The sequence below is a fragment of the Pholis gunnellus genome, assembly GCF_910591455.1.
Source record: "Pholis gunnellus genome assembly, chromosome: 24".
Lineage (NCBI taxonomy): Eukaryota > Metazoa > Chordata > Actinopteri > Perciformes > Pholidae > Pholis > Pholis gunnellus.
The window spans coordinates 35,597-48,728 of NC_136551.1; the positions used below are offsets into that span (position 1 = coordinate 35,597).

General features: G+C 44.6%; 1 protein-coding gene across 1 annotated transcript; it reads right to left on the reverse strand.

Annotated features, from left to right (window-relative positions):
- Window positions 1-183: 183 nt before the first annotated feature.
- Window positions 184-12,245, reverse strand: vps16 (VPS16 core subunit of CORVET and HOPS complexes). The gene is made up of 24 exons (XM_079185749.1): window positions 12,103-12,245; window positions 11,608-11,696; window positions 11,016-11,107; window positions 9,358-9,486; window positions 8,124-8,268; window positions 7,934-8,049; window positions 7,647-7,769; window positions 7,507-7,562; window positions 7,266-7,355; window positions 5,743-5,914; window positions 5,516-5,647; window positions 5,279-5,406; window positions 5,076-5,111; window positions 4,855-4,963; window positions 4,607-4,741; window positions 4,390-4,498; window positions 4,215-4,312; window positions 4,024-4,128; window positions 3,851-3,928; window positions 3,650-3,736; window positions 1,900-1,982; window positions 858-954; window positions 668-771; window positions 184-588 (listed from the first exon to the last, which is right to left on the reverse strand). Exons 1-24 carry the CDS (start codon window positions 12,150-12,152, stop codon window positions 447-449), a joined length of 2,505 nt encoding a protein of 834 aa, XP_079041875.1. The 5' UTR covers window positions 12,153-12,245; the 3' UTR covers window positions 184-446.
- Between the last annotated feature and the right edge of the window lie 887 nt (window positions 12,246-13,132).

The window sequence follows — 13,132 nt, forward strand, 5'->3', positions numbered from 1 at the left end:
CCTGAAAGCTCCAGAGACAACTTCAAGTCAAATAAACAAAAAATAAACCAAACAAATAATTATAAAAATAATCAGTAAACAAGCAGAATATAAACTAAAAACATTAAAAGTAGAAAGTCTGTAGAACAAACAATCACATTTCCTGTAGCTTTTCACAATAAAACAACAGCTGGTTCTCTGGTGGAAGGCTTTTAATTTGAAGCAGCAACAGCAGGAAATGAAACTATACAAGTGTGATACAAATGATCAGTGATCAATAAAATCAGATCGATGTGAACGGGAGGCTCAGACAGAACCACAGAAGAAGAAAACATCACCACGGATCAATAACATGATGTGTCAGGTCTGACAATAAAGCACATGAAGAAGAAACTGGTTCTTAGCTGAAGATCACTATTTGGCAGCAGACCATCAGCTGCCTCTGTTCACACACTCTGAATGGAGGATCACTTTTTGGCAGTTGAGGCTCTGGCTCGGTTCAACCTGTCAATCAACAGGCGGTCGGAGGCGGAGCATCTGGAGAGGACCGCCCCCATCTCGGATTCATTCTTCCTCTCGATGGCGGCGTCCACAGCACCTTCCAGGTCACTGATTGGATGAGAAGAAGAGTTACCCGAGTGGTTGGGTCTCACCTGAGTGATGATGTCACCGGTGCTCTGAGTCGTACCTGACGGCCAGGTGAGCTTTGACCCTCTGCTCAGGTGTGACCTTGGAAACGTACTTCTTGGCCTCGTACTTGTTGTTACTCTTCATGCAAACTTCAACAAACGCCTGAAGAAGAGTCAATGCTAAGAATCATGGGAAACGTAGTTTTATCTTTGATTTAAAAGCTTAAAGCTAAAGGGGGTGGGGCTTACCAGGTAGCCAATAGGAGACTTCTTGCTCTTTGAGAACTTCTCTAACTCCTCCCACTCTTCCTTCTCCGCCAAAGACTTCAGTTTTAACCACCAATACCTGCACAGGTGAGAGACACAGAGAGGTGAGACAGGCAGAGAGACACAGAGAGGTGAGACAGGCAGAGAGACAGAGAGGTGAGACAGGCAGAGAGACACAGAGAGGTGAGACAGGTAGAGAGACACAGAGAGGTGAGACAGGCAGAGAGACAGAGAGACAGAGAGGTGAGACAGGCAGAGAGACACAGAGAGGTGAGACAGGCAGAGAGACAGAGAGGTGAGACAGGTAGAGAGACACAGAGAGGTGAGACAGGCAGAGAGACAGAGAGGTGAGACAGGCAGAGAGACACAGAGAGGTGAGACAGGCAGAGAGACAGAGAGGTGAGACAGGCAGAGAGACACAGAGAGGTGAGACAGGTAGAGAGACACAGAGAGGTGAGACAGGCAGAGAGACAGAGAGACAGAGAGGTGAGACAGGCAGAGAGACACAGAGAGGTGAGACAGGCAGAGAGACAGAGAGGTGAGACAGGTAGAGAGACACAGAGAGGTGAGACAGGCAGAGAGACACAGAGAGGTGAGACAGGTAGAGAGACAGAGAGGTGAGACAGGCAGAGAGACAGAGAGACAGAGAGGTGAGACAGGTAGAGAGACACAGAGAGGTGAGACAGGCAGAGAGACAGAGAGACAGAGAGGTGAGACAGGTAGAGAGACACAGAGAGGTGAGACAGGCAGAGAGACAGAGAGGGAGGTTGTAGAGCACTCGATCACCGTATCACCGTATGGTCGTCGTGTGTTCTAGCATCATGAAGCTGAAGTCAGGCTGTTATTTTATTTGTCACATGCACACACATGGAACCCAGCCCGAGCTCATAGGGAGCAGTGGGCTGCTGAGAAGCGCCCGGGCAGCAGTTCGACACGTCCCAGCCAAGAATCGAACCGTCGACCTTGCGGTTACCGGACAACCCTCCAGTGTGCCGCAGCCGCGCCCCTAAAAGCAGCGTCTCACCTTTTGTCAGGTACTCTGAAGTCTTTGTACAGTTGTTCTGCTTGTTTGTGGAGTCCTAAAGCCAGCAGAGCCTCCATGGTCGCCTGGACAAACAGGAAGTGACATCACAGGAAAGGCTGTGACTACATCCTTTCTGGTATCATTTGTTCAAATTAACAAGTAATAATAAGGTCATTGGCCCAATCCCAACACCCCCTAAAGCCTCAAACCCTGAACCCTGGAGGACTCAGACGTCAAAGTATACTGACTTACGGAAAGGGTCCATGAAGGGCACAAAATGTCTGCGAGAGCCTCAAACACTCGATGATCTGACAGCGGGACAGAACTAAACCCTCACGGACTTCACGGGAGCGCGCCTCAAAGTCCGTGAGTCCATAAGGGGGACGTTGGGATCGGGTCTTAAGAGTCAGTCGAGTTAAAATTACCTGAGGCACCTTAGGACCAAGAGAAACTCAACTACTCACACATTCCCGGTGGCCCCGCCTCTTAATGTACCTGTAGAGATAGTTCCAGTAGCCCCGCCTCTTAATGTACCTGTAGAGATAGTTCCAGTAGCCCCGCCTCTTAATGTACCTGTAGAGATAGTTCCAGTAGCCCCGCCTCTTAATGTACCTGTAGAGATAGTTCCAGTAGCCCCGCCTCTTAATGTACCTGTAGAGATAGTTCCAGTAGCCCCGCCTCTTAATGTACCTGTAGAGATAGTTCCAGTAGCCCCGCCCCTTAATGTACCTGTAGAGATAGTTCTAGTAGCCCCGCCCTCTTAATGTACCTGTAGAGATAGTTCCAGTAGCCCCGCCCCTTAATGTACCTGTAGAGATAGTTCCAGTAGCCCCGCCTCTTAATGTACCTGTAGAGATAGTTCCAGTAGCCCCGCCCCTTAATGTACCTGTAGAGATAGTTCCAGTAGCCCCGCCCCTTAATGTACCTGTAGAGATAGTTCCAGTAGCCCCGCCCCTTAATGTACCTGTAGAGATAGTTCCAGTAGCCCCGCCCTCTTAATGTACCTGTAGAGATAGTTCCAGTAGCCCCGCCCCTTAATGTACCTGTAGAGATAGTTCCAGTAGCCCCGCCCCTTAATGTACCTGTAGAGATAGTTCCAGTAGCCCCGCCCTCTTAATGTACCTGTAGAGATAGTTCCAGTAGCCCCGCCCCTTAATGTACCTGTAGAGATAGTTCCAGTAGCCCCGCCCTCTTAATGTACCTGTAGAGATAGTTCCAGTAGCCCCGCCCCTTAATGTACCTGTAGAGATAGTTCCAGTAGCCCCGCCCTCTTAATGTACCTGTAGAGATAGTTCCAGTAGCCCCGCCTCTTAATGTACCTGTAGAGATAGTTCCAGTAGCCCCGCCCCTTAATGTACCTGTAGAGATAGTTCCAGTAGCCCCGCCTCTTTATGTACCTGTAGAGATAGTTCCAGTAGCCCCGCCCCTTAATGTACCTGTAGAGATAGTTCCAGTAGCCCCGCCCTCTTAATGTACCTGTAGAGATAGTTCCAGTAGCCCCGCCCCTTAATGTACCTGTAGAGATAGTTCCAGTAGCCCCGCCCCTTAATGTACCTGTAGAGATAGTTCCAGTAGCCCCGCCCTTTTAATGTACCTGTAGAGATAGTTCCAGTAGCCCCGCCCCTTAATGTACCTGTAGAGATAGTTCCAGTAGCCCCGCCTCTTTATGTACCTGTAGAGATAGTTCCAGTAGCCCCGCCCCTTAATGTACCTGTAGAGATAGTTCCAGTAGCCCCGCCTCTTTATGTACCTGTAGAGATAGTTCCAGTAGCCCCGCCCCTTTCTCGTCGTCGAGTTTGCGTTGGAAACGTAGGAGACGCATCTCTTCCTCTGTGGCCTGTAGACAGAATATTTAAAGTTAGATAGTGAATGCTGGACAGAGCATTTGTGTTAGTTTCAGCTTTGAGCGTATATGCGTATATATATATATATATATATATATGAGTTTTACCTTTGCAGAAAACTCGTTCTTGGCTTTGTTGTATTCATCCACAGCACTCTGCAGCAGAGACAGACGGTTCTCTAACCTCTGCAGACAGACAGACAGGAATCAGACCTAGATCCAACTCTCAGGTGGTCTTGGTTTGGTTCTTTAGTCCACGTCAGAGTTAAACCTGTTGCTACCTTTTCTCTATAACTAGCAGTAACGTAGTAGTTGGCGAGTTCCTGGTGGTCATCATCCTGATTATAAAGGTCCTTCAGAGTTTCTGTTTCCTGCAGTTTACAGAACTAACACAGAAATACAACATCATCAATACCTACAGATCAATGAAGGACAGAATAATAACAGTGATGAAGATGAAGATGAAGAGCACCTGTCTGTAGAGGCTCAGTGCGACAGGTTGGTTCCTCAGAGTCATGAAGAAGTCTCCTCTGTTCATCTCGTTCTTCAGGTACGTCACCACCGTGTAAACTGGGAACACAGGAAACCATCAAGGTGACGTCATCTACATGACAGACAGGTGGTGGGCGGGGCTAGCACACACTCACCGAGGTCAGTGTCTCCACTCTCCACAGCTTTACTGAGAGCCAACTGACTCCTCTTCATCTTCAACAGCAGAGGAACCTGCTCACCTGAGCGAGCCTCGAAGTCCAACAGCTGACACAGAGGTATGAGAAAGAGTCAGTCTGTGTGTTTCTATACAGGTAACAGGTATATAACTCACACTGTGTGTGTACACTGATCAATAAAGGGATATCTTGTTACCTTGATGGCGAGCTCGGTGCGTCCACATTCGTACGCTTTAGCTGCGATGTGCGAGTAAGAAACACCAGGTGAATCTCCCACCTTCACACACACGGCTCGGGCTATGGCCTCGTCTGATAGGTCCTTCTGCTGCACCTGAGCTCACAGGTGAGTCAGTAACGAGCAGTGTTAACGCAGTCAAACATTCTGAAGGTGAAGCAGACTGAGAAGAGACAGGTGAGACGGGTGAGACGGGTGAGACAGGGTACCTTGCATGAAGCCCAGTGTTTCAGGACTCTGCTGACTCCCTGATAATCTGGAATCTTCAGGTAACGACACATTTCTATCGCTAATGGATAAAACTGTCGATACACCAACCTGGGAGGCAGACAGGTACAGAGAGACAGACAGGTGAGAGGACGACAGATCAAGAGAGATGGACAGGTGAGACAGGTGAGACAGGTGAGACAGGTTGGATGAGCTGATTCACCTGTCGATCAGCACCTGTAGAGTCAGCTGTTTGAATCTGAGGTCAAATGTCAAGGAGCTCGTTACCATCTGATTGGCCGGTGGTCAAACATCAGACGATGACATCAGTCACTAACCCCCCAACCGCTACAGATTAAAAGCAGATTTTACACATAAATTAAAGGTACACTACATGTCCCACGATGCACTTGAGTCAGAGGATACTGAGTGTGAGTGAGTGGCAGCCCGACGCTGATCTCTCTGACGGCATTCAGCACTCTGAGTTCTCTGCAGGTCGACACGAACGGATCGGGACTGAAGTCTGTGAGGAAGCACTTCCCGAAGGACGCGGCCTAGTGGACGAGAGACAAAGAACACAGAACAATAGTACAGAACAAACCACGTCCACCTTGGAACAATGAAACAATGTACAGAACCCGGTGGATGTTCTCATGTTCTTACCCTCATCAGGGATTTCTGCGTGTTTGTGTCGTATTCGTGTCCTGCTGCCTCAACGCACTGTCGGACTGCTTCTCCCAGCATGCTTTGCTCCTTGATCTCTCTCAGGTACTCGTCAGCCTTCTGACTTGACTTCTACACAAAATACAAAAAGAAAGAGAAATATTTATCATCAGAGAAACATGCAGTGAGACCGACTTTGTTGTTCTTTCAGACAGACGGCTTGTTACCTCGTACTCCCTGTGGGCCTCCAGCAGCAGAGCTCCAGGAGCCATGGAGGCGATTTTGAAGATGTCTTGACAGACCAGAGGAACCTCCTGAAGCAGCTCCTGATTGGTCGAGCTGATGATGCGAACTCCGTCCAGCTCTCCGACCAAAACACACTGGTCCTCTATGGGGAACCTGAGGTCAAAGGTCAAGGGTCAAACGTCACCTGAGCAGACAGCGGTCTCCTTAAACAGGTGAGGGTCTTTAACATAAAACCAGCTTAACGAGTCCAAGGAGAACCCTAACAAGCTCCAGGAGAACAATAACGAGCTCCAGGAGAATAACGAGCTCCAGGAGAACCATAACGAGCTCCAGGAGAATAACGAGCTCCAGGAGAATAACGAGCTCCAGGAGAACAATAACGAGCTCCAGGAGAACCCTAACGAGCTCCAGGAGAACAATAACGAGCTCCAGGAGAATAATGAGCTCCAGGAGAACAATAACGAGCTCCAGGAGAACAATAACGAGCTCCAGGAGAACAATAACGAGCTCCAGGAGAATAACGAGCTCCAGGAGAATAACGAGCTCCAGGAGAACAATAACGAGCTCCAGGAGAACCCTAACGAGCTCCAGGAGAACAATAACGAGCTCCAGGAGAATAATGAGCTCCAGGAGAACAATAACGAGCTCCAGGAGAACAATAACGAGCTCCAGGAGAATAACGAGCTCCAGGAGAACAATAACGAGCTCCAGGAGAATAACGAGCTCCAGGAGAACAATAACGAGCTCCAGGAGAATAACGATCTCCAGGAGAACAATAACGAGCTCCAGGAGAATAATGAGCTCCAGGAGAACCATAACGAGCTCCAGGAGAACAATAACGAGCTCCAGGAGAATAACGAGCTCCAGGAGAACAATAACGAGCTCCAGGAGAATAACGAGCTCCAGGAGAACAATAACGAGCTCCAGGAGAATAACGAGCTCCAGGAGAACAATAACGAGCTCCAGGAGAACCATAACGAGCTCCAGGAGAACAATAACGAGCTCCAGGAGAATAACGAGCTCCAGGAGAATAACAAGCTCCAGGAGAACAATAACGAGCTCCAGGAGAATAACGAGCTCCAGGAGAATAATGAGCTCCAGGAGAACCATAACGAGCTCCAGGAGAACCCTAATGAGCTCCAGGAGAACCATAACGAGCTCCAGGAGAACCATAACGAGCTCCAGGAGAACCATAACGAGCTCCAGGAGAATAACGAGCTCCAGGAGAACAATAACGAGCTCCAGGAGAATAACGAGCTCCAGGAGAATAACAAGCTCCAGGAGAATAACAAGCTCCAGGAGAACCATAACGAGCTCCAGGAGAACCATAACGAGTTCCAGGAGAACCCTAACAAGCTTCAGCAGAACAATAACGAGTTCCAGGAGAACCCTAATGAGCTCCAGGAGAACCATAACGAGCTCCAGTAGAACAATAACGAACGCCTGGAGCATTGGGCTGACCGAGTTGGTTTGTGGTTCCAGTCTGAACTGGTTTCAAGGATACTGGATGGTGTCTCCACACGCTCCGACCACCATGAGCAGTCTGTCCCACATCAACACCACAGACGGCTGCTGACTCTTTGGTCTGCGACACCTGGACAGGTACAGATGGTGAGACAGGTCAGTGTTCAGACAGGTAAACAGTAAGAAGCAAACACAAGGACAGACAGGTATAGATGTACAAACTAAAACGGTACATAAGACAGATAAGCAGGTTAAATAGGTAGACAGACAGGTAGACGTACCAGACCATCTGTTTGGGAGGGGTCGACTTCTTAGTGTCGACTTCACTCATTTTGTCCTGCGGACACAGAAGCACCTGTCAATCACGAACACAGACTCCGCCCCCTCAGGTCAGATCAAACAGTGAGTTGGAGCAGCTCACCTGGAGATGGGAGGGGCCTGTCCACAGGTGTCCAGAGTCAGTGAAGAGAGCCAGGTATTTATAGCTGAAAGACACAGACATGTGGACGATACTGCCGGCCTGAGGACCGAGACCTGGAGGACACTGAGGACACAAGGGTACAAAGACAGGTGAGGTTAGTTACCTGTCTGTACTTGTCTGTAAAACTAAAAGACGATGGCATGTAGACTGAGACCTGGAGGACGTGGAAAACAGACAGGTGAGGTTAGTTGCGTCTGTCCCTTTCTATCTAACTCTCTCTCTCTCACCACCACAGTACAGGACGTGTTATCCAGGATGTAGAGTTCAGGTCCGTTGGACAGGAGGACTTTAGTCTGCCTGTCCTGGTTCAGGACGACCCAGCAGGACGGTTTCCCCTGTAGACCTACAGACAGACAGACAGATTAGATTCAGTTCAACACGATAACCCAGATTAAGAGGTGAACAGGTGTGACCTACCTGGGACTTCAGGTAACCTTCTGAGCTTCAGGTCGTCGATGTTCGTCGCCAATATGAAGCGTGATGAGCCCGTTACTATGGCGACCCCTGTTCCATAAGGAGAGTGGAACACTTTGGCTTCTAACACCTGACTCTGGACCACTTCCTGTTTACAAACACAACAACAACAACATGTTAACGCCTGACTCTGGACCACTTCCTGTTTACAAACACAACAACAACAACATGTTAACGCCTGACTCTGGACCACTTCCTGTTTACAAACACAACAACAACAACAACAACATGTTAACGTCTGACTCTGGACCACTTCCTGTTTACAAACACAACAACAACAACATGTTAACGCCTGACTCTGGACCACTTCCTGTTTACAAACACAACAACAACAACAACATGTTAACACCTGACTCTGGACCACTTCCTGTTTACAAACACAACAACAACAACAACAACATGTTAACGCCTGACTCTGGACCACTTCCTGTTTACAAACACAACAACAACATGTTAACACCTGACTCTGGACCACTTCCTGTTTACAAACACAACAACAACAACATGTTAACGCCTGACTCTGGACCACTTCCTGTTTACAAACACAACAACAACAACAACATGTTAACACCTGACTCTGGACCACTTCCTGTTTACAACAACAACAACAACATGTTAACACCTGACTCTGGACCACTTCCTGTTTACAAACACAACAACAACAACATGTTAACACCTGACTCTGGACCACTTCCTGTTTACAACAACAACAACAACAACATGTTAACACCTGACTCTGGACCACTTCCTGTTTACAACAACAACAACAACATGTTAACACCTGACTCTGGACCACTTCCTGTTTACAAACACAACAACAACAACATGTTAACGCCTGACTCTGGACCACTTCCTGTTTACAAACACAACAACAACAGCATGTTAACACCTGACTCTGGACCACTTCCTGTTTACAACAACAACAACAACAACATGTTAACACCTGACTCTGGACCACTTCCTGTTTACAACAACAACAACAACAACATGTTAACACCTGACTCTGGACCACTTCCTGTTTACAAACACAACAACAAGCACACAACATTAACTCACTACAACTACATGTTAGTTCACATGTTAACAGACTGACCTGTCCCATACTGAGGTGGTTAGTTAACAGACTAGTTAGCAGACTAGTTAGTAGACTAGTTAACAGACTAGTTAGTAGACTGACCTGTCCCATACTGAAGTGTCTCTTGAAGGATCCGAACAGATCGTAGATCAGAACTGATCCGTCCTCCTGAATACACAACAGCTCATCATTAACCGTCCAACCCAAGTGGACCACTGGACCGCTCTTCCACTGAAAGAGAGACAGACAGACGGGTACAGAGAGAGACAGACAGACGGGTACAGAGAGAGACAGACAGACGGGTACAGAGAGAGACAGACGGGTACAGAGAGAGACAGACAGACGGGTACAGAGAGAGACAGACGGGTACAGAGAGAGACAGTATTATCATGACACAGTGGAATCTAACCACTAACCCACACAACCTTTTGTAGAACCCGTCTGACTCTAATACATGAGTTTGATATCACAGAACTATAGAAACAGCATCACGTTGAACACAAGTCTGTGTTTATATGAGTACTAAGTTACTTTGTGTATATTAGTACTAGGTTACTTTGTGTATATGAGTACTAAGTTACTTTGTGTATATGAGTACTAAGTTACTTTGTGTATATTAGTACTAAGTTACTTTGTGTATATTAGTACTAAGTTACTTTGTGTATATTAGTACTATGTTACTGTGTGTATATTAGTACTAAGTTACTTTGTGTATATTAGTACTAGGTTACTTTGTGTATATTAGTACTAGGTTACTTTGTGTATATTAGTACTAGGTTACTTTGTGTATATTAGTACTAAGTTACTTTGTGTATATTAGTACTAAGTTACTTTGTGTATATTAGTACTAGGTTACTTTGTGTATATTAGTACTAGGTTACTTTGTGTATATTAGTACTAGGTTACTTTGTGTATATTAGTACTAGGTTACTTTGTGTATATTAGTACTAAGTTACTTTGTGTATATTAGTACTAAGTTACTTTGTGTATATTAGTACTAGGTTACTTTGTGTATATTAGTACCAAGTTACTTTGTGTATATTAGTACTAAGTTACTTTGTGTATATTAGTACTAGGTTACTTTGTGTATATTAGTACTAGGTTACTTTGTGTATATTAGTACTAGGTTACTTTGTGTATATTAGTACTAAGTTACTTTGTGTATATTAGTACTAAGTTACTTTGTGTATATTAGTACTAGGTTACTTTGTGTATATTAGTACTAAGTTACTTTGTGTATATTAGTACTAGGTTACTGTGTGTATATTAGTACTAAGTTACTTTGTGTATATTAGTACTAGGTTACTGTGTGTATATTAGTACTAGGTTACTGTGTGTATATTAGTACTAGGTTACTGTGTGTATATTAGTACTACGTTACTGTGTGTATATTAGTACTACGTTACTGTGTGTATATTAGTACTACGTTACTGTGTGTATATTAGTACTAGGTTACTGTGTGTATATTAGTACTAAGTTACTGTGTGTATATTAGTACTAGGTTACTGTGTGTATATTAGTACTAGGTTACTGTGTGTATATTAGTACTAGGTTACTTTGTGTCACTGATTAACACCATGCTGGAACACAAACATGGTTCCACCACATAAGAACGTTGGTAGAACCAGAGGAGAGAGGAGAAGATGGAGAACACTTTGCTTCCTAACGGATCTCCTCGATTCCTTTCCTTGCTTTGAGGAGACAATAACAACACTAATGATGAAGCAGGAAGTGAGGTTCAGAGGACGGTGTGTGTTTACCGGGAAGCTGGCGATGGAGACTCCAGACGCAGAACAAATCTCTAACTGAGGACGAGAGCTCGGAGAACGTCCGTGAGGTTCTCTGAGGAGAGCTGAGACACAACGGAACCCTTTATGAAAACACTGGTACTCCTTCATCGTTATCGCTGAATGTTTATGAGTGCATTCATGTTTATGTGTGTGTGTGTGTGTGTGTGTGTGTGTGTGTGTGTGTGTGTGTGTGTGTGTGTGTGTGTGTATATATATATGTATGTATACGTGTTAGTGTGTGTGGTGTGTGGTGTGTGTGTGTGTGTGTACCTATTGGACCTCCATAAGGAGCTGCAGACACCAGACAGTCTCTGAGTGTGTGTGTGTGTGTGTGTGTGTGTGTGTGTGTGTGTGTGTGTGTGTGTGTGTGTGTATATATATATATATATATATATATATATGTATGTTAGTGTGTATACGTGTTAGTGTGTGTGTGTGTGTACCTATTGGACCTCCATAAGGAGCTGCAGACACCAGACAGTCTCTGAGTGTGTGTGTGTGTGTGTGTGTGTGTGTGTGTGTGTGTGTGTGTGTGTGTGTGTGTGTGTGTGTGTGTGTGTACCTATTGGACCTCCATAAGGAGCTGCAGACACCAGACAGTCTCTGAGTCCGTCCCTCAGGTTCCAGCTCATCTCATAAAGTTCACTTTTACTGAAAACAAACAGAAACATGATGATTTATTATTTCAGCTCATATTAAACTTCTGCTGTTTTTCACCAGACTCCATTTAAACAGTTCAACATTTAAAGCTGCTGCGTTTCTCAGCGAAGTTTTAAAAACCTTGTTCACGTGATTGAAGGAGGATTGTGAAGCTAAACGTCTTCTGATCAATTCGTCTTGAAGAGAACTCACCTGAGGCTAACAGACAGCTAACAAACAGGTTAACTCACAGCTAACAGTCACGTTAGCAGCCCACAGCGAGCTAACGGCTAACATGTAATGACAGCTTATGTACAGCTGCAGTGTGTTGTTAGCTGCAGAGCTAATGCTAATAGCTGTCTAATGTTAGCTGCTAATGCTAACTGCTGTCTGACCAGTAAACCAGAGATAAACTGACCGATAGAAAGCTTCACCCAGCGGGTTCCAGTTGGCTGTGATGAACGACATGTTGTCTTCAGTGTGATCATTCTGCGTTTAACTCAGTCAGGTGATCAGCTGCTGCTTCTTCTTCTTCTTCTTCTTCTTCTTCTTCTTCTTCTTCTAAGGTCCATTAAACAGCATTTTGTTGATGTCGCCTCCTGGTGGCTGCAGATATGTATTAAACTAAAACTGTCTTCATTAGTTAAGTTTATGAACTAAAACAAGACTTTATATTTTCTCAATACATTTTCATCTAAAGTAAACCATATCAATTACATATAAAGTCATCAGTCAAGCAGATCAACTTGATCATGTAAAACAGCAGCAGACCAACAATAACAGATAAACATTTAAAAAAGAATAAACTACTACAACTACTACTATAAAACCAAATAAAGCACAAAAGGCGAAAAAACGAATTGTATACACAACAAAGCAAAAAATAATAATGAAACACTCGGTTGACAATAAAGTTTGAAAGTAGCTCTCTGACTTTAGAGTTAAAGTTTGTTCTTCATCCAGACAACATGTTGGATGCTAATACTAATACTAATACTAATACTAATACTAATACTAATAATAACAGTAACACTAATACTAATACTAACAATAACAGTAACACTAATACTAATACTAATACTAACAATAACAGTAACACTAATACTAATACTAACAATAACAGTAACACTAATACTAATACTAATACTAACAATAACAGTAACACTAATACTAATACTAACAGTAACACTCGTACTAATACTAATAGTCATACTAACAATAACACTAGTACTAATACTAATACTAACAATAACACTAGTACTAATACTAATACTAATACTAACAATAACAGTAACACTAGTACTAATACTAATACTAATACTAACAATAACAGTAACAGTAGTACTAATACTAATACTAATACTAACAATAACAGTAACACTAGTACTAATACTAATAGTCATACTAACAATAACAGTAACACTAGTACTAATACTAACAGTAACACT

Bases quoted from the DNA above. Each gene is read 5' to 3' on its own strand.
- vps16 (XM_079185749.1), bottom strand. From the start codon at position 12,152: ATGTCGTTCATCACAGCCAACTGGAACCCGCTGGGTGAAGCTTTCTAT. The intron at 8,050-8,123 runs GTAGGTCACACC...GTCTGTCTGTAG, and splicing joins AAGGTTACCTGAAGTCCCAG to GTCTACAGGGGAAACCGTCC. The intron at 4,742-4,854 runs GTACCCTGTCTC...CTGTGAGCTCAG, and splicing joins AACACTGGGCTTCATGCAAG to GTGCAGCAGAAGGACCTATC.